The sequence below is a fragment of the Pagrus pagrus genome (assembly GCF_965226575.1).
Source record: "Pagrus pagrus genome assembly, chromosome: 21".
Taxonomy (NCBI): Eukaryota; Metazoa; Chordata; class Actinopteri; order Spariformes; family Sparidae; genus Pagrus; species Pagrus pagrus.
In genome coordinates this window covers 26,740,780-26,765,147 of record NC_140208.1, presented here as the reverse complement: position 1 = coordinate 26,765,147, position 24,368 = coordinate 26,740,780, and the positions used below count along the sequence as shown (strand labels likewise).

Here is a 24,368-nt window from a genome sequence, read left to right as displayed (position 1 = left end):
GGGCGAACATCTGACACGGAGGTCCGACACAGAGGCCGCAGGTTCCCCAGATTCACTCCGCGCCAGCGGAGACAAGGAGAGCAGGGTCCGCGGGGCTGGAACACCACATCCGAGCCGGCCACCGGTACCAACCAGGCAGCGATAGGGTCCAACGAACGTCGAGAGATACACGTTGAAAGATGCAGACTTTTTCCTGTACCACTGTTTGAAGAAAGTGTCTTTTAAAAACTGGGCTTTGAGTCCATCTTCAACCTGAAAAGGTCCATCTAGCTCATCTTTAATAATAACAGCCCCTTCCCAGTACCCCACCTCCATCTTGCTGGCATTTGAGTCGAAGTGGAGCTCTGTGCCCATTACAGATCCAGCCACAGGCCGATCCATCTGGTCCGGCAAGAGTCACTCTCATCTTATCAGTCCATAAAATCTTTGAAAAATCTGTCTTCAGATATCTCTTGGCCCAGCCTTGACGTTTCAACTTATGTGTCTTGTTCAGTGGTAGTCGGGTTTCAGCCTTCCTTACCTTGGCAATGTCTCTGAGTACTGAACACCTTGTACTTCTGGGCACTCCAGGTAGGTTGCAGTTTTGGAATATGACAGCACTGGAGGCTAATGGGTTCTTGATAGCTTCACGTTTGATTCTCCTCAAATCTTTGGCAGTTAATAATTGTGCACACAGTGTAGATGAAACAAAGGCATGATTTAGGATCTCTGCATAATTTATTGTAAGTGCTGATCAAAAAGAAAGGGTAGATTAGACAGCTCAACTTTGAGAAATAACTTGTCACCTGATCAAAATGGTGTCTCTGTCAAGCGGGGCCAATGGCCAACATCTCAGTTTTATCAGAATTTAGGTGCAGGAAATTCTCTGACATCCATTTTTTCACCGCAGACAAGCAGGGCTCTAAATTTGTAGTTTGAGATTGATCATCTGCTTTCATGGGCACATGCTGAGTAACGGGCCCAAGTATCGTCTAGGTAGCAGTGGAAATGTATTCCATAACTGCAAATGATTTGGCCAAGGAGTGAAATCTATAAAGAAAAGGGCAAAGTGCAGAGAGCCTGGAGAACTCCAAATGCCAATATTTGCCGTAATCATTAAATAATTTTTCAATGCAAATGCATCAGTAAGTACGGGTGGGGGGTTCATTGAATCGAGGGTCGAAGGACAGAGGGTGTCGTCTCTGTACAGATTGTAAAGCCCTCTGAGGCAAACTGTGATTTGTGAATTTGGGCTATACAAATAAAATTTGATTTGATTTGATTTGATTGAAGACTCAGTAGGAAGGGCAGACTGGGTTGTTAAATTTGATGAGTTTATTTTCTATATAAGTTGCCAAAGACCATAACTTCAACAACACAATAGTGGAAGGTGACAAAGACGTGTAAATTGTATTTTTTTGGCCAAAATCATGTCACATAATTTTCTGGGGACAGATGCTGTTTTTTAGGCAAAAGTATGATAGAAGGGGAGGTTGGACACTGGTCTATAGTTTTTTAAAGACCGTAGATCAAGGTGAAGTTTCTTAAGAGGCTTACCTCCACTGTCTTTAAGCTAGTAGGGACTAGGGCTGCACGATATGGTCAAAAAGTGATATTGCGATTATTTAGATAGATATTGCAATTTTCATTGCCAATGAAAAACAAGTAAAATCATGATGATGTGGCATTTCTCCCGGTCTCTGCCAAACGAACATGTTTTATTACATCTGGAGAACAAGCTTTGTAGGCCAGAGCATCTCTGCAGCACTACAAAATTTCATTAAAACACTGTTTTGTGACACATTTTACCTTCAAAAAATAATTGCAGTTCTTGCGATTTGGATATTGCACTTAGTCATATTGTGATTTAGATTATTTTGCGATTAATTGTGCAGCCCTAGTAGGGACAGCACCAATCATAAATGTAAATTTATTACACATTTATTTTATCCATTATCGGCAAATAAGGAAATTGGATAGAGGATGGATCTGAGGCCAAATTGCTTTCATTTTTGTGTTGCTTCTTATGTTATTTTCAGATTTTTTTTTTTGCTTGCTGTTTCTGAACATTGTTTAAAAATACCCTACCAGCTACCAGACAGTAATACTATTAGATAAATAAACTACTATAAGGTGATTTACCACCATACTTTTTGTGATCTTGTTTAGTCTTTAACAGGTTTTAGGAGTGAGGCTTGCCTGTACACCGCCTTTTTCTGCTCACTCTGAACCAAGCAGCGCTGGCCTAATGCTGCTCCGGAATGTCATTTCATGCAGCATGAACCGTTGCGGAACCGAAAGAGGCGTTACGGTGCACATCATAACGTTGAGATCTGTATGGGGTTTGTTTAAGCTTGTTTTCACCCAGTTTCCGCCTGTATATTGAAAAATGTCTCAGCAAATTATTTATAATCATTTGGATGCCTTTATATTGTGTTGTGATTGAGATCCATACCAGCTCAAAATTACATCACGTAACCACCATCAGTAAGTACAGGTGGGGGGTTCATTGAAGGCTCAGTAGGAAGGGCAGACTGGGTTGTTAAATTTGATGAGTTTATTTTCTATATAAGTTGCCAAAGACCATAACTTCAACAACACAATAGTGGAAGGTGACAAAGACGTGTAAATTGTATTTTTTTGGCCAAAATCATGTCACATAATTTTCTGGGGACAGATGCTGTTTTTTAGGCAAAAGTATGATAAAGAGTCGATAGGACAGACAGTAACAGCAACAGCGACTTTCCAAAGTTTAAATTTGGCATTTATTTTTCCTCATGTAAGCTGCCAAATACACTACCTGCAACCACTTTACTGTTGTTTGGTTTTGTAATGTTGCTTTGTGGGTTAAATTGTGGGACATTTCTATTTTAATTTGAGTGATATCAATTGAAGGATCTGTTTAGTTGTCAGACTGTGAACACCATCACACCCCTGTCCCACGCTGCCGGCTTACCCTTGCACACAGAGGTCGATTTGCCACTTTTGAGGCTCTGTTACTACCTCCGCTGTAGGATCAGAGGCGTAACAAAACTGAGGTTCTTTGTATGTTTGTTCTAAGCCTTAACAATTGCTTATTTTTCACTGGATTGGGTTGAGATTTGTCCTAAGCATCCAAAAGACCTTTAGGAAACTTGCCAATATGTATCCATTTAAAAAGTTATTGCTGAATGGTTACAGTAATCAAATTAATAACAATAAGTCATCTTTTTCACCAGAATTTTCATTTTTATTTCCTTGAAATTTGTGAATCTATGCGAAAGTGTTAGTGGGGCTGCAAATTGGGCTATTAGCTTCAGTTGCCTTTTAAGATACATTTTACACAGGATGTGGACTGTAGATTTTTTCCCCTGTTTACCTACAGTGTAGTCACTATACAAAAGAATCTCTCAGCCAGTAATGGGAGGAGAAACAAAAACACAGTGATCAGTTTCCCTGTCCATCGATATTCCAGCCCACAATAACCCCATTCACACTGCCCTTTCAGTGCAGGAATCGTGCCGATTCCCCACATCGCTGTCTGTGTGAAAGCAGAGAGGGGGGACAGTTTTGCTGCTGCTTTGATGTGCCTCTGGAGGTAGTATCAGAGCCACAGCGGAGGCGAGCCGGCATCCCTGTGAATGGAAAAGCTGGAGGCGTGGATCAGGGGTGATGTTCACAGTCTGACAACTAAACAGATCCTTCACCCATCAAAAAAAGAGAGAAATGTCTCACACTTCAACCCACAAAACAATGTTATAGTAGTTGTAGTGTCTTTGGCAACTTATGAGGAAAAAAATACCGCAGTTATATGTGGAAAAGCCTCAACTCTGCATCTCTGCCCGAACAACAGACCCAGACAGCTCCCACAGTTGAATGCCGGTGACCTATTGAAAAAAATCACAGTGACAGTCAGCCCTCCCAAATGAGACTTCATTGAACTTTCCCCCAGAAAACGGCATCCCTCCCTATGAGTGAGAGAGTCAGACAGCGTCCACTGTTTACTGATGGTGATTATGTAGTTATGTCATTTAGAGCAAAAAACGTAACTTTGTCACTTTCCATGACGTATGGTGGGTCAGGATCTCAATCACAACACATTATAATAGCATCCATATGATTATAAACAGTTGGCGGGTACATAGATCACAGTTGGCGGGTACATAGATCACACCTTTTGGATACGCGACGCCGGCGTGCTGTATGAATTGACACACTGGTGCGACTTTACGCCGGAGCTGCTTGGTTCAGTGTGAACAAATGAAGGTGCAGAAATGGTGAGCCTTCGCTGCGCCGATAATGCGGAGTCTATGTGTGAAAAGGACTACTGTTGCTCTACCTCCTCCAGCTCTAGGATTTGGGACTATGTTGATGACTGCATAGCGCCCACCCTTACGGCTCCAAATGCGTTGCTGGTCGGCATTCCAATGCAGGGGGATCCTGGCCTCATCAATGAATATCACTGATGACCACTGCTAGATGGTCCAACCAACATGTTACCTGGCCCACTGCAGACGTGCTCGATGGTGCCTGGCATTCAAGGGTGTCACATGCAACAGACGTCTAGCGTTCAATCCATAGTGGTGAAGCCTGTTTCAGATGGTCTGATCAGACATTGGTTCCTCTGACAGCCCTCAGATGTTTCTGGAGTTGTGTTGCAGTGGCATCTTGGTGGCATAAGGCGTAGGTCCTCAGATACTATTCATCTGCCCTGCCCTGCCCTGCATTGCACTGCCCTACGAGGCCTTTCACGCACTGAACCAGTGTTCCAATGACGAGAGACCAGTCTGCTAATGACACTCTTTAGACAGTTGGAGTTCATTAGCAACATCAATTTGCCCACTCCCTGCCTGGATATGGGTCAAAGACAGGTGGTGCTCCTGCTCAGTCAGTTTGTGTCGGTTAACCATGACTATTTCAAATGGCCACAATGGACACTCACTCATTATCCAGTGCCTTTTATAGCCCCCAAACAAACATATTTGCTCAATAACAGCTTCTACTATATTTGTGTGAGTTTTGAGTTTGACCCTCCATCGAGTTATAGCTCCACAACTGAGCTGAAGCGATTCCACAAAACAAAACCATTTTTCATAACTTCGATACACATAAATATATCCATGAGTAAAACAATTGAAGCAACTAACTTTTAGTAGTTTAATTGTTGTTACCTTTTCAGAAAAAGAGCTACAGATTGTTTATCTTAATTTCCAGTTGTTTCATATTGTATTTCAGCAGATTAAGGAACCCAATTAATGGTTGAGCACATAGTAAACTGTAGTAAAAGACTGAAAATAGTCCCCCCTTTTCTATTCATTCAATCAATAATCAATTTTGAATTGAGAATCGTTTTCAGTCAAACACCTAGGTATCAAAATTTGAATAGTGAGATTCACACCCCTACCAATAATTCCTTAACTGTGACATGTCAGTATTGTTTGTAGATGGTAAAAATGTAAACCTGTCCTTTTGAGTTATTTTTCTCACGGCCTTGTCATCATACAGACTAGGACTTTAGCGTATTTTTTGTGTGTATTTCGGATTTATGGTCAAAACCATTAGTTTGAGGTTCAAGATCCATTTATTTTTTTGTTTGTATTTGTACAACAAAGGGTTGCAGAAAATGCACGTCTAGTCCCATTGGAGAAAACCATTTTTTTTTTTATGGTAGAGTGCAGAGGGTGAGTTGAAAGACGCTGCCCTGTACAGTATTAGGATGTACAGGTGGTAGGAATTGTCTTTTAATGCTCTTTGTGTTCTATCCATGTCTATGTATTTGTGATTGGCCTAACAAATGCCTTTCTGCATCTGCCAGTCTGAAAGATTATAGTTTGTCGAAGCCTCTGTTGTATCATCTTCGCCGTTATCTTTGCTGCGCTACAGTATCTGTGGTTATCTCATCACTGGCTGTAAGCTAACTCACCACATCATGTATATGTATATGTATATGTATATGTATATGTGTGCCTGCAGCTGCTTCACAGCTCTGCCACAAAATCATTGCAGTCCTTGACCTTTCCTTGTGAATGCGAATTACCAGCCTGATGCTGTAAGTCTTCTGAGAGCATGTCGTGGCAGTACAGGCAGTAAAATGCTTATAAACCAGCCCCAACTCACATAAAAAATATAAACAAAAAAATACATTTACAGGGAATGCCTCTTCAGGGGATAATCACCACAATTTCCCACAAATAGGATGAACAGGGGCAGAAAAGAAATCTCAGTGAGGCCCAAACCAACCAGAGTTTCTGGCTGACAATCATGGGGATTGGGTCTGCAGTGTGTCATGGACAGAATCAGAAAGCGAATGAATTTCTCCTCGGTGCTACTCCCCCACCTGGAGGGGAATCCCCCGAGCTGTTTTCACTCATTAATCAGGAGTCAGTCTCCCGACCCTGCGCAAAGGTGATCTGAATCCACTGCAATCAGTCCAGAGGGAATTTGAAATTCAGCCAAAGTAAAAAAAATGATAGTAAGTGCTACACAATGGGACTGCTTTTTCAATCAAATAATTAGAAGTTATTCTCCCACTGTCCCATTATTAGCACCAGTCTGCCATTCCTTCTTAGAAACATGCAGCTGTTTCCTCAAATTGTGCAGTTTTTTTGATAATGTAGCTCATGATGTGAACATGAGTTTCTGCTCTTGCTGAAATTGCATTTAGACAGTAGATGAATTTAAAGACAGTATATGTGTTTGTCCAGAAGCGATGACTGTACAGGGAAGCATGCATGGAAACCTTATTGAGTCCAGTGTTTTAGAACAGATGTGGGGTTGTTGTTTTTGTTGGTTTTCTTTTTCATTACTTTAACCCTCCTGCTTCCTGTCCTGTTTTTCCTCTAGATGGTGTCTGGTGTACCATCTGCTGGTCTCCATCTTCTAGCTCCTCGATGAGCCCCCACAATGCAACCTGGCGGACCAAGCCCTGACGCAATCTGACATACTAATACAACCACCACCACTATTAATTACTATTACTAGAGTGGCAAAATCCCCCACCTCCCAAAACATTTAAGGGTGTTGGACCTCAGGAGCATTCTCTGTCCACTTTATCAGGAGACATTTGCACAACCCTCTGCACTGCAATTCCAATCTCTACAATCCCACCATCACTAGATTTTGAATTGGCAGTGCTTTCTCTATGGCAAACATGGCATCCCAGCAGTCTTTTCTAGGACGCTGATGACTGACTGATGAAACAACACAGGCTCCTCTTTCCTCTGCTGAAACTTTTGTCATTGATAACCTTACATTTGCACTATCACTGTCTGTTAATTCATACCTGATCAATAAAATTTCATTTCGCTATTTTGCAGCAAGGTGTATCAAGCTGAACCAGAATCTCCCTACTGTGTATATATCTGTTAGTTTAGAGGGCGCGATGCAGTTTTCATTCCCTCCTCCCACCAAATGTTTTTCCTGTTTTTAATTATGACCACCACTTTCTTCGGTAACTCTGCACCCATTTGTATTAAATAAAAAGAAAATACTTCTTTGCATGTTTTAGAGATGAGCCTTCAGAGTCTGGTACAGAGGCTCAAGTGCTAGTTGAACCCATGAATATACCAAAAACATGCTTTGGCATCTTTCCTATAAGTTGTTTTTCTCTCTGCTCACCTCCAGCCTCTGGTGTACTGATCAGTGAGCCCTTTCTCTTTCTAGTGTTTCTACTGTACAATAGAAGTGCACTTTGAGGGGGCAAAGGCATCATCTAGACCTATTTTCCTAGGTTTCTTAGGTTTCCAGAACATTCTAATTTTTCCTATTTGAATTATTCTCAAGCTGTGAATTACTTGTAATATTGATGTGCTACCATAAGTGTAGTCAGTCTGCCCCCCCAAAGCCATGGAGTTCTTATATAAAGCATTGATGTGGGCACACTGAATGTGAAAGAAGCTTTGTATGACATGCTTTCCTCTCACAGCTTTTGCCCTTTGTATGAGAATTTCAGTGATCCCGTACCAATGTTGCAAAGACTGCAATATTGTCAAGGGCATGCAAAATGCATTCAAAATGAATCCTCTTACATTCACAGTTATTGAAATGATTCTGAGTTGAGAGGAAATCTAACCCTATTTTCACAGGCTTCATTTCATGTCAATGTAAGCATCATGCTGAATGGTACAAGGATGCTGGCCATTTATCTCAAGAGAAAAGTAATTTATTTTGGAAAAATAGGCATTGAATGCCTACATTGTGCAAGACATTACTCAGAAGAAGTGCAATGCTTGTGTGCTACATTTTCTTCACTCAAGCAGGTGCTTGCTTTCTTGGTTGATCTGTTGAGTAATAAATAAGGAATAGAGCACCTAGTTCAGAGCATCTGGTGTCATACCAACATTTAACACAGCAGCTTCCAGTGTTCATAGACCAGAAAAATAAAGACAGCATAGGACATACATTCATCAACTGAGTGTAACACTGGTATACTGCCCTGTGACAAACAATCCAAGTTTGTTCCAGTATCCTTCAGACAAATGCATTAAACAGCAACTGGGTGAGGTCTTTGAAAATAGCACACAGCAATTAACAACAAAAAAAAAGACTTCCATTTGAAATGTATCAATGAGTCAACAGCTGCAATAGGTAATTCAGCTGTCAGGGTGCACGTTGACTGCCCCAAATATTAAATGGCTAATTTTTACTTTTCTACTTTGAGTGTGAGTTCTTGTCCTAGTTTGACATACAATGTCAATAAATACTTGCAATGAATAAAGCAAAAGAGTGAAACAAAAAGAAGTAGGTTTTGTCATATAATCTAAGGACCACTTACTGGCTTTTCAAAAGCACCTCACAGTCCTTATCAGCAAATTGAGTTTACTAAGTTGTCATCACATGACCTAAGCATGGCTCATGAAACCCAACCCCGTTTGCAGTTGATGACATATAAAATTTTGAACCAAGAACTAGATATTAACTGAGTGCTTCCCATCTGGTGGCTGTGAGAAGCAGTTGAAAGTTCCAGATAAGAGTCAGTAAGTGGACCTCGAGTGAAGGTGTTTTTTTTAATGAACTTATTGAAAATCATTAGGGAAATAGAAAGTAGAATAGCTTGAGTCCTGAGTGGAGAAAACAGGATCTGATCACTATGTTGCATTTAACCAATTCCAATTCCAGATCTTAATAATGGAACATCTCTGCCTTGCATCCATTATATCAAATTGTGATTTTCATTTAAAGGGTGGTATCTGCCGTCTTTCCATTCCATTTGTTCCCCTGCACTTTCTCACAGTTTGTCTTTCCTCATTGCTATTCTTATTCTTCATAACATCTTGTTTTCATCTCTGCCCTCTTTCCCCATCTCCTTTATCATCATCACCTCCCCTGGTTTCACAGCATCAACTATCCCATTCTCTTTTCCTCTTGGCTTTTTTTCGCTTTTGTCAACTTCCTGGCCTTCATCACCATAGTTCAGCCCCTCCATCTCTGAAGCAGTCACAGCCATCTCCATGTTAGCATCTGGAACTTCTTGTTTCCTTCTAATGCAAAGGAAGTTCCCCATAGTGATGACAAAAGCCGACAGTGTGACCTCACAGCCTGCCAACAGGAAGATGTACATGTACTGATGGGTGGCATCCAGTAGGCGACCTGGTGGAAAGTACAAGAATAATCGCAGTAAAGCACCTTCACTGTACAAGATTCTGCAATTGAGAAGATCTAGAAACAGTAGTAGCCACAAAATTCTGTATCAGTACTTATGGCTAAAAAGCCTAGTGTAAACTTGTTTTGACGGCAAAAATGATTGGAGCCTTTTTGTTTTTATTCAAAAACAATAAAAAGTTGTTTAGACTTCTTTTAAACCTGTTGGTGCTTTAAATAAAATATGAACTCACAAATCAGTGAAAATCATATAAAAACATGATTTGCATCACAAGCACCTTTATTTAACCTTTTACTGTTTTTTATTGTTTTTTTTACTAAGAGGGACACTGAAATATCTAGTTTACATAACAGGACTTAGTATACATGACAAAGAGTCCTGACAGCAGTTATGTTTACTGCAGTGAAAGTACACACAAAAACTGTATGGAAACTAACATGGCACTTAGTGGTCAATCCATAGTATTAGAAGATTTTATTAAAGCAGTGTCCACTCTATCCCGCAATTCATGATGCTTTTTGGTGTGATCTTGAATTTGTACATCCAATGATGATAATCTCATCAGTTAGTGAACGTAATTGAGCCAATAACATCTTACTGTCTGAATTGAGGATTCATTTCCAGAGGTGACCAGAGGTGACTCAGGAAGACAAACCCTGACTTTTGGTGAGTTTTATATTGCTTATATAAGTGTGCTTTTCAGTCCACTTAAAGCTTAAAGCTTAAAATGTTTTTATACATATATATATATTTACACATAAATATATATATATATCAACACTGTTGCTTCTTCACATTAGGTTAATAATGTTATACAATACAATTTTGGCCATATCTTAGACGCTGCCCCCTTTAAAGGTCCTTTTAAAACAAAGGCTTAATTTTGTTCAAAATTGGCAAAAACTGAAAATAATGAACCATAGGTGTTACACAGTCTCAAATAAACAAATGTGCCAGAGAACTGAACGTGAGGAGAGACACATTCACATTCATTCCTTCCGTGCTCTGACCTGCTCCAGGAGGTCCCACTAGTACAGCAATAGCTTCCATCAGCAGCACTAGGCCTATGGCGCTGGAGAACTTCTCTGTCCCTACGATGGCCATGAGGACCTCGAATTGCAGTGCTCCCACCATGCCATAGGACATACCAAAGAAGATACAGAAGACCACCAAACCTGAATAGTCATTCGCCTGCAAGGAAATAAACAGGAGATTTCTGAACATGGCGCAGGTGCAGGTGATGAGACAGGTCTCGTTAATCAGTTAAGACTGGAGCTATAGACACAGTAATTTGTCTATTCTTCAGTATTAACTTTAACTATTAATGAACTGATCTACATCTATATCACTTTCTTTCTAGCAGCCTGAATGCTATATACATTAGTGACAGAATCTCTTCATTGTTAAATTCCATTTTTCTCAGTTTTTTTTGTTATGTTATTTGTTATTTATTTTGTTAGACCTGTATGATGGCAACAGACATGGCTTCCAGTAAGTTTGTAAAGTAACTGCATTTTCCTCTCCATTCTCTTTATAATAAAGAACGCATTGCTGCATTGTTACCTGTGATCCTATGATGTCAGTGCACCCATTGAAGATAATAGCAAAGCTGAATAGGTAGACACTTCTGGGCCGTACACACTTCATTCCTGCTATGAGTCCTGACAACGGCCGAGCAAACATATCGACAAATCCCAAGATGGTGAGCAGCAATGCTGACTTGGTGTCCTCATAGCCTAGGCCTTTAGCATAGCTGACCACAAAAACAGGGGGCACAAACAAGCCCAACACCATAATAGATGCTGCAGTGGTATAGATGACAAAACCTCTGTCCTTGAATACACTGAAATCCAACAGTTTCTTCTTTGGCTTCTCTGTTGCAGCTGGAAGAGTGCTCTCATCAAGCTCCTGGGCCTTCTTAGAGATCAACAAGGGCCTCATGAGGGCACCACAGGCACAGCAGTTGAGTAGCATCCCTCCCAGTATGAGGAATCCCCCCCTCCAACCATACTGGTACTGGAGAATCTGTCCCAGTGGAGAGAGACAGCACAGTGCCACAGGGCTGCCTGCTGCAGCCAAGCCGTTGGCTAGAGGACGTTTCTGACTGAAGTAGCGATTCAGCATAATCAGAGATGGCTGAAAGTTCAACGCCAGACCCAGACCTGAGGAGACAGGCAATGCAACAGAAAAAATTAACTTACACACACACACACACACACACACACACACACACACACACAGAGTGCAAGAATATCCAAGGAAAATGTATTGTCATCTTTGGAGAGTAGTTGACTTACTTAGAGTCTTAAAGGGAAAATGAGACATGTTGCAAAAATTTAGTAATACATGCTCGGTTCTGATTTAGGTTTGAGCCAAGGTAGGGTCTGATCTCTCATGAAAGCAGTAAAATCATACATCTGTGGGGGTCACTAATACATTACCAACAAAAAATATTATTATTCAATCATAAATAACAAATTTCTCAATGGTATGAGTTTTTTTTAAATTAGTGAACTGCACTTATCCTCAACACTCCATTTTCTAAAATAGATGTAGCAGGACTCAAGGATTCAATCATTATGTTGTTTTTCAAACCCTTGTTTAAAGAATGGCAATTAATTTATCTTGTACATTGTATATTTTATATAATTAACTTGTGTCAGACAATCGTTTTTCTGTTCTGTACACACAACATCTATTGCATGTCTGTCCATCCTGAGAGAGGGATCCCTCCTCTGTGGCTCTTCCTGAGGTTCTTCCATATTTTTCCCCCTGTTAAAAGTTTTTTTTTCTTTCCAATATGGCCAGTTTTTCCTCACTGGAATTGAGGGTCTCAGGACAGAGTATGTTGTTCTCTGTACAGATTGTAAAGCCCACTGAGCAATGTGATTGTGATTTTGGTCTACATAAATAACATTTATTTGATTTGATTTGATCATTGAATTTTGTATTGTGCCAGTTTGGTGCCTGTTCTACTGTAGTCTAAGGGAGATGCATGGTAAAGCAAACTAAAACCTGAGATATCTATGTCATCTATGTCCTTTAATGAAGAATTGCCTAGGCAAAATAAAATAACTCACTTCAGAGAATGGGCTGATGTGCCAAAATGTGCGCATTTGCTGTTGGTCCCCAAATTGTAATATCTAAATATCTTTTGTGCTGTCAGCATAGTGGTGAATGGGCAGACCACTCCACCTCTCCCCTCTCTGTTTCACAGGCCATTAATCTGGGTGATTGGGGCACTGTTGCTTTGGTGTGTTGTTGTTTAGCTATTTAAAGGATAAGTACCGTTTTTTACAACCTGGACCTTATTTCTGGCAAAAGATATGGTCATTTACTCACCCAGATAACTTTGGTGTCATTCGGCGTCGTTCGGACGAAATTAGATCCAGTGTAGCGGCGATATATCCATATAATGGGAGTAACGGGGCATCGACACACAGCCTCTATATAACGCATTATCTACCACGAAACTAGTTCATTTCATCAATATTTTGTTACGATATGCTAGCGCTATTAGCCTCTGAGTCCGGGCTCGTCTATTGTCAACATCCGGGGTCTGTAGGCTGATCTACTACCTCTGACCTGGAAGATGTCGTCTCTGAGCTGCGCGCGCACCCGCGACAGCGCGCCTTGTTTACCTGTAGCTGCTACTGCTAGTTTGACCCCGGATGTTGATAACGGACGAGCCCGGACTCAGAGGCTAATAGCGCTAGCATATCGTAACAAAATATTGATGAAATTAACTAGTTTCGTGGCAGATAATGCGTTATATAGAGGCTGTGTGTGGCTGCCCCGTCTCTCCCATTATATGGATATATCGCCGCTACACTGGATCTAATTTCGTCCGAACGACGCCGAATGACACCAAAGTTATCTGGGTGAGTAAATGACCATATCTTTTGCCAGAAATAAGGTCCAGGTTGTAAAAAACGGTACTTATCCTTTAATGTGTTTTAAGGGTACATTTTGTTTAAATTGTATCTTAATTAAGTGACTTATTTTCATTCAAGTTGCGTTAATCTTATGATGGATTTATAATGGACTGAAGCTTGTAAATGAGGTTAATAAAGTTACAAGGTTAGAGGGTTACATTTATTTATCATTTAATAATGCCAGGATTGCAAAATCAAATTGAATTAGAGTCCTTTTAAGCTACATCACAACAAAACAACTATTATATTTTGTAGTGTGGAGGATGAATTGAGGATTCTCACAGCCTGAGGAATGAGGCTGCTCTATAGTCTGGTGACAGACTGTGACTAGAGTGTGTGTTGTCTTTTAGCATCCTTTGGGCTCTGGCAGATTGCCAATAATGTTCTAGGCAGCTTTAATCACCCGCTGTAGAGCCTTCCTGTCCTGGGCTGTGCACAAACCATGCCAGTTTGTGATGTTTCCAATCATGATGTTTTCTATTGCTCCTCTGCAAAGGATGACCCAAATGAATTTGAGTCATGGTGCCTTCCATGCCCCCCCCCCCTTCAGCTCCTTCACATCCCCTGTGTGTGTCTTGTGTCTGAGAGCATGCAGTCAAGGAGTTCATTCTTTACTGTCTTCTCACTTATATGTTCCTTTAAACACAGCAGCACTCTGCAGATGTTTTTGTACTTCTGCATGTAGTGATGCTACAAAATCCACCCGTCCTCTGAAAACACCCACATTTTCTGAGCGTACACTTTCATCATGGGCAGGGCTAGCTTAAACGCACCACAGAACTTTACACAATCTATTGTTTTAGATATGATGTGCCTGCTTTTGTCAACCTGCTCATTGTCTTCGGTTCACCATCCTGTAGCCATCATCAAGCTGAGTGGCAATATTTACTCTGCCAAACATGCCAAGACACATAACCTTTTCCACATGGCTCTTAGCTTGTTCATGCCTTTTCACTTTTTCTGCTTTAAATCGGTCATGATGGTTCGGTTCCCACTGTTTGAAAACTGAGGCAGGAAAAGCAAATTAAAGTGCTCACTGCATGCCACGACTTCTTAGCAAACCAGCCTCATGAAAAAGACGGGGTGTCTGTCTTCCTCTGTCTTGCGCTTGCTGTTTTATTACAATGTCTGGTCATGTCCGAGCTTTTTCACTCCAAGCTTTTCCTGCTGTGTTCTCCTCTAAAATGGCGTTGTTTTCAGCGACTTAACTGAACTTTCATACTCCATTTCGATCTACTCTCCACAACTCACTCGAAAATACAAGGCTCCTCCAACTCTCGACAAACTTCTACGCCATCTGCTCCTATGTCAACTCCTTCTCACGCTGTCAGCGCCCAGCTGTGAAAGTCAGCGCCTAGCAAGCTCCGACCTCTTGTATTACAGCGAGTGAAGTGCGCATAACAAATAGGGAATAGCTAGAAATATGTCACCTCTCAGCAACTTTACACAACGTAGAACATTTTGAATCTATGTTTTTATTGTAGATTATACGTGCTACTCACTAACTGTATTCAATGAAGGTCTATATGATTCTTCTTCATGTGACACAGGTGGGGCGGCGCCTTAGCGCCCCCTATTGATGGGGCGCCACTGCACAGAACTTTACACCTGTAAACTTTACACCTGTAAAGTTCTGGTGCGTTTGAGCTAGCCTTGCGTGGCCATGATGAAAGTGTACGCTCAGAAAATCCTGTTTTCAGAGGACGGGTGGATTTTGCAAACATCTGCAGAGTGCTGCTGTGTTACAGTAGAGAATGAACTCCTTGACTGAATGCTCTCAGTTTTGAGAAAGCACATCATTGAAGAAATCATGAGTGCTGATTTTGTTTGAAGTCATTTTAGTCATTTTTCAAGCTCAAATTTTTTGCTGCTGTTCTTCTTGTCATCTATGATAGTAAATGAAGAGTCTTTAGGTTTTGGACTGATGGTTTGACAAGCAGGGTTCTGGGAATTTGCAAATTTAAAAAATATTCGCAAAACTTCTTGAATATTTAATGAGGGTAATTTTAATGTGGCAATTATACTTTTTTATGGAAAAAACATATCAGACAAATAGTACTATTCCAAGCAGAGTATTTTTAATGTCATTTATTTAAATAGACTGGTGTGATTATTTTGACCAGCTGCCACTGGACTCAAAAGAATATATGGATGCATGTAAATTTCTGTTTCCTTGTTACATGTTTGTGTTTTTCCTATCTGTGAATGTATGTTGTGACTTTACCTGTGATAACTCCAGTGCAAAGGTAGATGTGTGTAATGCTGGTGGCAAAGGAGGCCAAAATCATTCCAAGCGAGGCAAAGAGCCCTCCAACCATCATCACCGGTCGGCAGCCAAACCTGTTTACCAATACACTGCACAGAGGGCCTAGGCAAAACATAATTAATAAGTATACAGTATACACATGTGTAGTATGGTATTTAGCATTTTGATGTAGATAACCAGTTAATCACTATCAGACATGTATGTTATCCTTGCCTACCTGTGCCATAAAGCATGGCAAGCAGAATTGATGAGATCCAGGCAGTGTCACTGTAGCCAACATGAAACTCACGAATCAGTTCCTTGAAGAAGACGCTGACAGCCTTGGGGAAGGCATAGGAAAAGCCAGTGATGACGAAGCAGCCAGCCAACACCGCCCAACCCCAACCACCATCTGGTGCCTTCATACCAGAAGGCCCATCATCCACCACTGCTCCTCCCATGATGCTCTCTGACAGCTGTGTTGTTGGCAGTGGCTATAAACACAGTTGTAAAAGACACAGATTTGTTGTGAAGTCATAAAGTCATCTTCATATTACATTTAGGAATTATTTTAAATTATAGTGCTATCCTAGAGCACTTATTGCTTATTAGAGTTTAAAACCAGGAGTCAAATCATATGTGTGTGTAGTTAATACTTTCATTAGTGCAGGACAGTGCATTAGTTATTGGTCATCCAGCTCCACCCACATTTTTTTTCTTATTTGTTTCAGCATGTGTTGTGTTCATTGCAATAAGGTGGGAACATGGTATCTGCTGGGGATGATTAATTGTTGACATAACTATAATCTTTATTTGTCTCTCATTCATTGCATTTATACATTCTGCATTTATGATTCTTCTAGAATCTGTTGTTCAAAGCGTTATTTCTATGTTGTAAAATTGACCTTGTTTCTTGCATGTGTTATTTAAGAGCTTTTTGGGAGTAATAAATTTTTTTCCCTCCTCTATTATATTTTCCCTTCTACAAAGTAATGTCAATTAATTAAAAATATATAATAAAAAATAAGTGATTGTATAAGTATTCACCCCTTCAAGTCAGTATTTAGTAGATGCAACTTTGGCCGCAATCACAGCGCGAAATCTGTGTGGATAGGTCTCAATCAGGTTTGCACATCTGGACACTGTAATTTAACTCCTTTCTACTTTGCAAAAACTGCTCAAGCTGAACAGTGAACAGCCCTTTTCAAGTCCAGCTACAAACTCTCTATTGGATTGAGGTCTGGGCTTTGACTCGGCTACTCCAGAAAATCCACCTTGTTGTCTTTAAACCATTTCTGTGTAGCTTTCGCCGTATGCTTTGGGTCATTGTCTTGCTGGAATAAATCTTCTCCCAAGTCATTGTTCTCTTGCAGATTAAGGAGGTTGCCTTCCAGGATTTCCCAATATTTTGCTGCATTCATTGTACCCTCTACCTTAACAAGCCTTCAAGGGCCTGCTGTTGAGAAGCAACACCCACAGCATGATGCTCCCACCACCATGCTTCACAGTGGGGGTGATGTGTTTGTGCTGATGTTGCAGTGTTTGGTGTCTGCAACAGTTGTTGTATGTAGATTCTCTCCCATCTCAGCATCATTTCTTAATGATGGATTTAGCTGAACTCAGGTGGGAGTTTAGTGACTTGGAAATGTTTTTGTATCCATCCCCTGACTTATGCTTTTCAATAACCTTTCAACAGGGTTACTCTTGCACAGGAGAAGGAACAGAAGCACATCAGGGGAGCTCTTAAACCTGGCTACCCTAACTAGACCTTTGTCAAAACCTCCAAAAGATCCAGAGCAGACAGAGAGGAATTGATGGAAAAACGGAACAACATCTTCATTCCTTATATCAAGGGAATATCTGAGAAACTTCCGGTTCACTTCAAACCCAGCAACAGACTGAGGCAGAAACTTGTCCACCCTATGGACAAAACACCGAGGCATACGCAGAGTAATGTAGTTTATGCTGTTCAATACAGCCAGGATTGCACAGATTTGTACATTGGGAAACAGCCCCTCCATAAGCAAATGGCACAACACAGGAGAGCCAACTCCTCAGGTCAAGACTCTGCTGTCCACTTAAATTTGGAGGAGAAAAAGTATTGCGAACAACAATGTTCACATCTTGGCCAGAGAGGACAGATGGTTTGAAAGAGACGTAAAAGAATTCATCTACGTCAAAATAAACCAAACTATCTTTGAACAGAGGAGGTGGCTTAAGACATTACTTATCACGCACCTACTGTAGTGGCGGATTTGTTCTAAATAATAATGCCCTTCGTCCAAATAAAAAACATTATCAACAAAATCAAAGTCATTTGGGTATGGTTTTGCAGTTTATTTTCCATTTGAGTGGCAAACAACTGACAATGGCGTCTGCGTATCTCTTGCCCTGTCACCCTGGTAAAAAACCATAAACCCTTCCCAGTGCCTGCCTCCCACCACCTGCCTAGTCATATATATGGGCTGTGTCCAAATTCAGGGGCTGCAGCCCACGAAGTGCGCATTTGAAGGCCAATTACGTCACAATGCTGCGCGAAGGCTGTCCAAATTCGAGGGCTGCTTCAAATGCAGCCCACAAATGCAGCCTAGCCTTCCCTCTGTTTGGAGGACGCATCGCAACTATCCTTCGCGGCCCGCTATATCCCAAGATCCTTTGCGCACCGCTGTTCAGTCCCAAAACAGAAGAGGAGGCAAGAGAAAATGGCGACATCAAGTGGCGAAGACATGACATTTAAATTTAAGTAATGGGTTTATACTCGGTTTTTAGTCATGTAACATCCAACGCCAGATATGTTAAACTTCAAAACCTCCAAATTTCAACTTTAAGTTAAAATACGTGACGCTCACCAATGGCTTAATGTTTATTTTGTAATGTTGATGATTCAATTTAGATTTGACACATTTTGTTGTTAATTTTTATACACACACAAATAAATGTACGCGTTTGATAGATTTGAACCAAAACAGACTTTAATGCATCTCTTCATTCACAATCGTGACGTAAGGGTAAGGGGCGGGAACATCTGGTGAGGCAACCAGGAAATACTCCGAAGGCTAGACCGTCCCATTTAACAACGGTGGATGAGGCTATCAAAGACCGGTCCGAAGGACCCGGCCCTCGTGGACCCGGCCCTCGTGGACCGCGAAGGCTAGGCCCCTGAATTTGGACACAGCCATAGATTCACCTGTGCCAGTGCCTTCAAAACAAAAGCCTAATCAAATATTCAAAATCACAAAAACAATGCTACTAATATTGTTGAAATTATATTACAAACAATGAATAGCTCCAACACCTACAATGCAGTACTGAGTTCCCTTCCCAGACAGCTTAACAACTATTCACACCTGGACTCACCTAGCCCAAACGACCCACATGGAGGCCGGTTGGGTGGCCCTAACAACTCTGTACTCAGAGTTCACATGTGACCTTAACGATTCTTTAAGGACACACACACACAGGGTTTCAAACCTGCATCTCCCCTCCAGTTAGTTAGAACTAAAGAAGCCTGAGAGGTGGATGAGAGGTGAAATGTCTTTAAGAAACTGTCCAGCTGCCTACGATATAGCACTATGTATTACCATGACCTGGATGACTGAGAACCTTCATCAACATGTCTTTATGCTATATATACAGTACTGTGCAAAGGTTTTTGGCAGGTGTGAAAAAATGCTGTAAACTAAGAATGCGCAAAAATATAAATAATAATTGTTTATTTTTATCAATTTACAAAAGTGAGTGAACAAAATAAAAATCTAAATAAAATCAATATTTGGAGTTACTACCCTTTGCCTTCAAACCAGCATCAATTCTTATAGGTACACTTGCACAAAGTCAGGGACTTTGTAGGATTCTAGTCAGGTGTATGATCAACCAATTATACTGAACAGGTGCTAATGATCATCAATTTCACATGTAGGTTGAAACACAGTTATCAACTGAAACAGAAACAGCTGTGTAGGAGGCTTAAAACTGGGTGAGGAACAGCCAAACTCTGCTACCAAGGTGAGGTTGTGGAAGACAGTTTCATGTCACAGGTCATACACCATGGCAAGACTGAGCACAGCAACAAGACACAAGGTAGTTAGACTGCATCAGCAAGGTTTCTCCCAGACAAAGATTTCAAAGCAGACTGGGGTTTCAAGATGTGCTGTTCAAGCTCTTTTGAAGAAGCACAAAGAAACGGGCAACGTTGAGGACCGTAGACGCAGTGGTCGGCCAAGGAAACTTAGTGCAGCGGATGAAAAACACATCAAGCTTATTTCCCTTTGAACTTAGAAGATTTCCAGCAGTGCCATCAGCTCAGAACTGGCATAAACCAGTGGGACCCAGGTACACCCATCTAGCCAAAAAGCCATACCTCTGACATGGGAACAAGGCCAAGCAACTCAACTATGCACAAAAACATAGGAACTGGGGTGCAGAAAAATGGCAGCAGGTGCTCTGGACTGATGAGTCAAAATTTTAAATATTAGGATGTAGCAGAAGGCAGTTTGTTCGCAGAAGGGCTGGCGAGTGGTACAATAATGAGTGTCTGCAGGCAACAGTGAAGCACAGTGGAGGTTCCCTGCAAGTTTGAGGCTGCGTTTCTGCAAATGGAGTTGGAGATTTGGTCAGGATTAATGGTGTCCTCAATGCTGAGAAATACAGGCAGCTACTTATCCATCATGCATACCATCAGTTTGGAACAAACTACCAGCCGAGTTCCTTCAAAAACTGTGTGCAAGTGTACCTAGAAGAATTGATGCTGTTTTGAAGGCAAAGGGTGGTCACACCAAATATTGATTTGATTAAGTTCATTCACTTTCATTCAATGCATTTTGTTAATTGACGAAAATAAACTATGAAAACTTCCACTTTTGAAAGCATTCTTAGTTTAGAGCATTTTTTCACACCTGCCTAAAACTTTTGTACAGTACTATATATATATATATATATATATATATATATATATATATATATATATATACACACACACAACTTCACATCATGGGGCAGTCACCGCAGGCAATAGGGCTCAACTCAACCCAGCTCAGAAGCCTTTAAGTGAACACTGTTGGACACCAGACTGGGAACGGTCACAGCCTCCAAGAACAATGGAGGTCAGTTTGATGACAGTATACAGTACAGAGATTATTTATAGTGGATCTGACCAAGATTATGTTCGGAAAGGACAAACAAGTTATTTAAAATATATATATATATATATATATATTTCCTTTCTTGACATTTTGTGAATGTATTTTATTTACTTATTAGACTAGCAAATTTGCCGCTGGCATACGTCTCCCAGTTGAAACTATGGGTGGCTTTTAGAGTCATGTTGAGGTACAAAGCACTATTATGAGACAGGACAAGCCGGAGCTAGCTGTTTAGTTTGCCATCTTCAGTAGACATCTGCACAGCACAATGCATGGGGTCCATGCCAACTCACCCAGAATTCAGAACTCTTCTCAGTTCATGTTGTGGATTTCCTCAAAAAATGTATGTACAACCTTTATAACCTCTATTAAATTCATGGACCTTGCAAAATCCTATAGCTGCAATCCAAATACTTTGTTCGTTATGATTTTTTTTAAGTTTGTCCCTTGGAGCTTAACTTAATTTTTGTGATTGTATGTGTATTCTAAGCCTCACCAATTGCTTATTTTTCACTGGATTGGGTTGAAATTTGTCCTCAACATTCAAAAAAACCCTGAAGGTAATATGCAACATGTATTCATTCAAATAGTTGTTGCAGAATGTTTACAGTCATCAAATTAAAGGGACATGGGGCAGGATTTGTGAAAAAATAAACATGCATTTTAAGTTTTTTAATGCCAATGGGTGATGAAGCGTTCAAAACCAAAAAGAATGAGCCCACCCACGTATCTCTCCATTGCCTTGAACAGGTTGTGTGCTGCATAATGTACTGCAATTCGTGGTTCGAATTTCCTGCGCAGTCCTGCGGACGTGATGTCAGATAATGCTGAATGCGCGTCCTCGGCAGCTTTCGACTTGGATACGGGATGAAGACAAGTGCGGTGGACCCAAACTAGTGTTCGGGTAGTAATGGATTCTGCTACGGCCAGCAAACGACCCACCACCACAGAAAGTGCACTAAAAAGTCATACTAAGAAGAAAACGAAGGTTTTATCAGCGGCGTGTCGTGAGTCGAAACTAAATTATGACCAAAGGCGGGCTGGCACCCGAATAAACATCGGATACGCATTCGACTCATGGAGGCTGCTTCAACTTGAATTGGGACTGAAAACAGATGCTGACATGGCTCATTTCCTAGTAACCAGGTAAGAAAACATTACAGGTCATGTTTAGAGCTTGATTTGAAAATCATGAGATCACTGAGGACTCGGAGTGACCTCACGTGCAAAGTAGAGTTAGCTGCAACCATGTAACTTAGTCCAACGCTGTGTAACACTGAATAGTTACAGACTGCGCATTTTCCATGGTCCTTTAGTCTGAAACCGAATAGTTAGAAATATGTCCCTTTATATATGGGACCGAAAGTCCAACCTGTTATCCGGGAGGTGACGTTGGCAGCTGGATGTAGCCACGGGCTAACAGTTTGTTTGTGTCTGTGTAGTAAGATTAGCCGCTTACACACAGCAATCCCGTATCAGAGACGATATTTTTGTCCCTCAATATGCCGTCTTTGCCTTCACCTGTGCCTTTCAGACTGCATCAACTATAACGGTAAATCGCCGCGCTTGTGTGTTGCTACACAGAATGAGCTGGCTTCCCGGCTGCTTCATGTGTGTAGGGAATAAGGCATCAGCTGCACTGCTGTGAAGAGTTCATGCGTGCTTCCGCGCCAGCTTGGCTGATGGCTGCAGTTACCCTAACGGCCGCAACGGCCGTCGTGTCACTATTGAGTCTTATTTCTTGATCCTGACCCATGTCCCTTTAACAATAAATCATTTTTTACCAGTATGAAGAATTTTTCATTTTCAAAAATTAACATCTCCACAAGCTTTCACTTTCTTTCAAACAAATACAAAGCAGTATTAAGATCGTTCACATGTGGGAGTTTATATATATATATATATATATATATATAGCTTTGAGGCAAAACATTTCTATAAAAATATTGATTGTATATATCCCCAAGATGGATTTATATAATTTCCATGCATTTCTTTCTTTGAAAGTGTTAAAAAAAATTTAAAAATTCAAATATATTACAAAACATTCAGTATTTCATTTATAACAATTAATACATAATTGTACTGCTTTGGCTTCAAGGTTGTTTTCTTTGTTTGATACCAATGGAGCATCTTTGTCAATGGGTTCCAGAAATTTGCTAGTAACAGCTTGTGATGGCGTAGTTTGTTACATAGTGGACACATTACACATTATTACACATTATACACAACTTGTCTGAACTTATTTCCAACATCATCAACTTCGCCAAACTTGAAAAAATCAACACTAAATGTGTGGCTTTGCAGAGTGTAAAAGATATGCAAAATGCATATATAATTTAGTATATGTGGTATATAATTTAATAAGCTGTAATGGGCACAATTTAGGTTAAGTAGTAGGCATATGTCATTTATTTATTTTTTAAAAACTGTTCGTGCTACAATGAAAAAAGACATGTATTTGAAAAATGCCTGAAGATCTCGAAATAAAGCAACTTATCAATTTATAATGCCATATTTAGATATGTATATTCTAATGTTATATTTTTTAGTTAAAATACTTAATTTTGGGGTCATGTGTTTCTTATCAAATCAGCATATTCATGCCAACCTTAGAGTCTCCTTGCCACCCCATGAGGTATTTCTCTAAATCCGACCCCACCTACTTCACGAGGCTATTTTTGCTATGATGTATAGGCTATGCATCAGACATGTCTATCACGGTGCGTGCGAACACACACCGGCGGCCTAGGTGAGGACCGAGGCACGGGTCTTTACATCAACAGTTACAAAATGTCATAACAGCTTTGCCTACAATAACCGTAGCCTAAGCACTTCCAATACAATTTACACATTAATATTTTTTGTTCTTTATTCATCTGCCCTACACTTAGTCGCCTGACATTCAGCCTACAGCCTTATTGCCTAACAAGGCGAATAGGCCTTCATTCCAAGAGGGCAGCTAAACAAACACATAGCTACCATTGAAAAACCGTAATCACACTGTATGTAGCTACCATCCCATATGCTTTGATAATCAGTCACTAATCAAAGCAGTGTCCATGCAGAGATATTCTAGATGATGTGCGTACATGTGTAGCCTATAACTCAGTGTTTCGTAAAACGAAGAAATGATGATGTTGAAAGTCTTGACATCATCCGCTTCAGGGATGCAGCCGAGTGCACGTAGGCAGTCCGACTAGTGCGTCACATCCAAAAGGTAGTCCAAACTACGGCGCCCGTTTAACGCTCTCTGTGTGAAATAACACCCACTCACTCATCGTTCGCATCGACAAACTAATAGCTACAAAAAATAACTATAACTATTTCGGTAGAATATTTAGCCTATTTCATACCTAGTCCAGTCTCGAACTCCAGGAAGTTTGTGAAAAGTACACGGTGAGCACAGTCTAGACCTTTCGTTGTTTTGTTTTTTTCTGTGTGATTATTATTATTATTATTATTATTATTATTATTATTATTATTAT

The 24,368-nt window shown here is 40.6% G+C and overlaps 2 protein-coding genes across 8 annotated transcripts in view; one reads left to right on the top strand and one right to left on the bottom strand.

The window, feature by feature from the left end:
* csnk1db (casein kinase 1, delta b) overlaps nt 1–7,266 on the top strand; it is a 195,697-nt gene extending 188,431 nt beyond the window's left edge. For all 6 annotated transcript variants that reach the window (XM_084342579.1, XM_084342580.1, XM_084342575.1 and 3 more), the window contains one exon: nt 6,802–7,266. Coding sequence is in view for 1 of the 6 variants with exons in the window: in XM_084342576.1 (XP_084198702.1) it covers nt 6,802–6,852 (51 nt within the window). In the remaining 5 variants the exon portion in view is untranslated. The remainder of the gene's footprint in view (nt 1–6,801) is intronic.
* Nucleotides 7,267–8,726: 1,460 nt separating this feature from the next.
* Nucleotides 8,727–24,368, bottom strand: part of slc16a3b (solute carrier family 16 member 3b) — a 138,506-nt gene continuing 122,864 nt past the window's right edge. For both annotated transcript variants that reach the window (XM_084342563.1, XM_084342562.1), the window contains exons 2-6: nt 15,978–16,233; nt 15,719–15,862; nt 11,123–11,721; nt 10,570–10,750; nt 8,727–9,546 (exon numbers count right to left, since the gene is read on the bottom strand). In XM_084342563.1, coding sequence (XP_084198689.1) covers nt 9,221–9,546; nt 10,570–10,750; nt 11,123–11,721; nt 15,719–15,862; nt 15,978–16,200 — 1,473 coding nt within the window. In that variant the 5' untranslated portion in view covers nt 16,201–16,233 and the 3' untranslated portion in view covers nt 8,727–9,220. The remainder of the gene's footprint in view (nt 9,547–10,569; nt 10,751–11,122; nt 11,722–15,718; nt 15,863–15,977; nt 16,234–24,368) is intronic.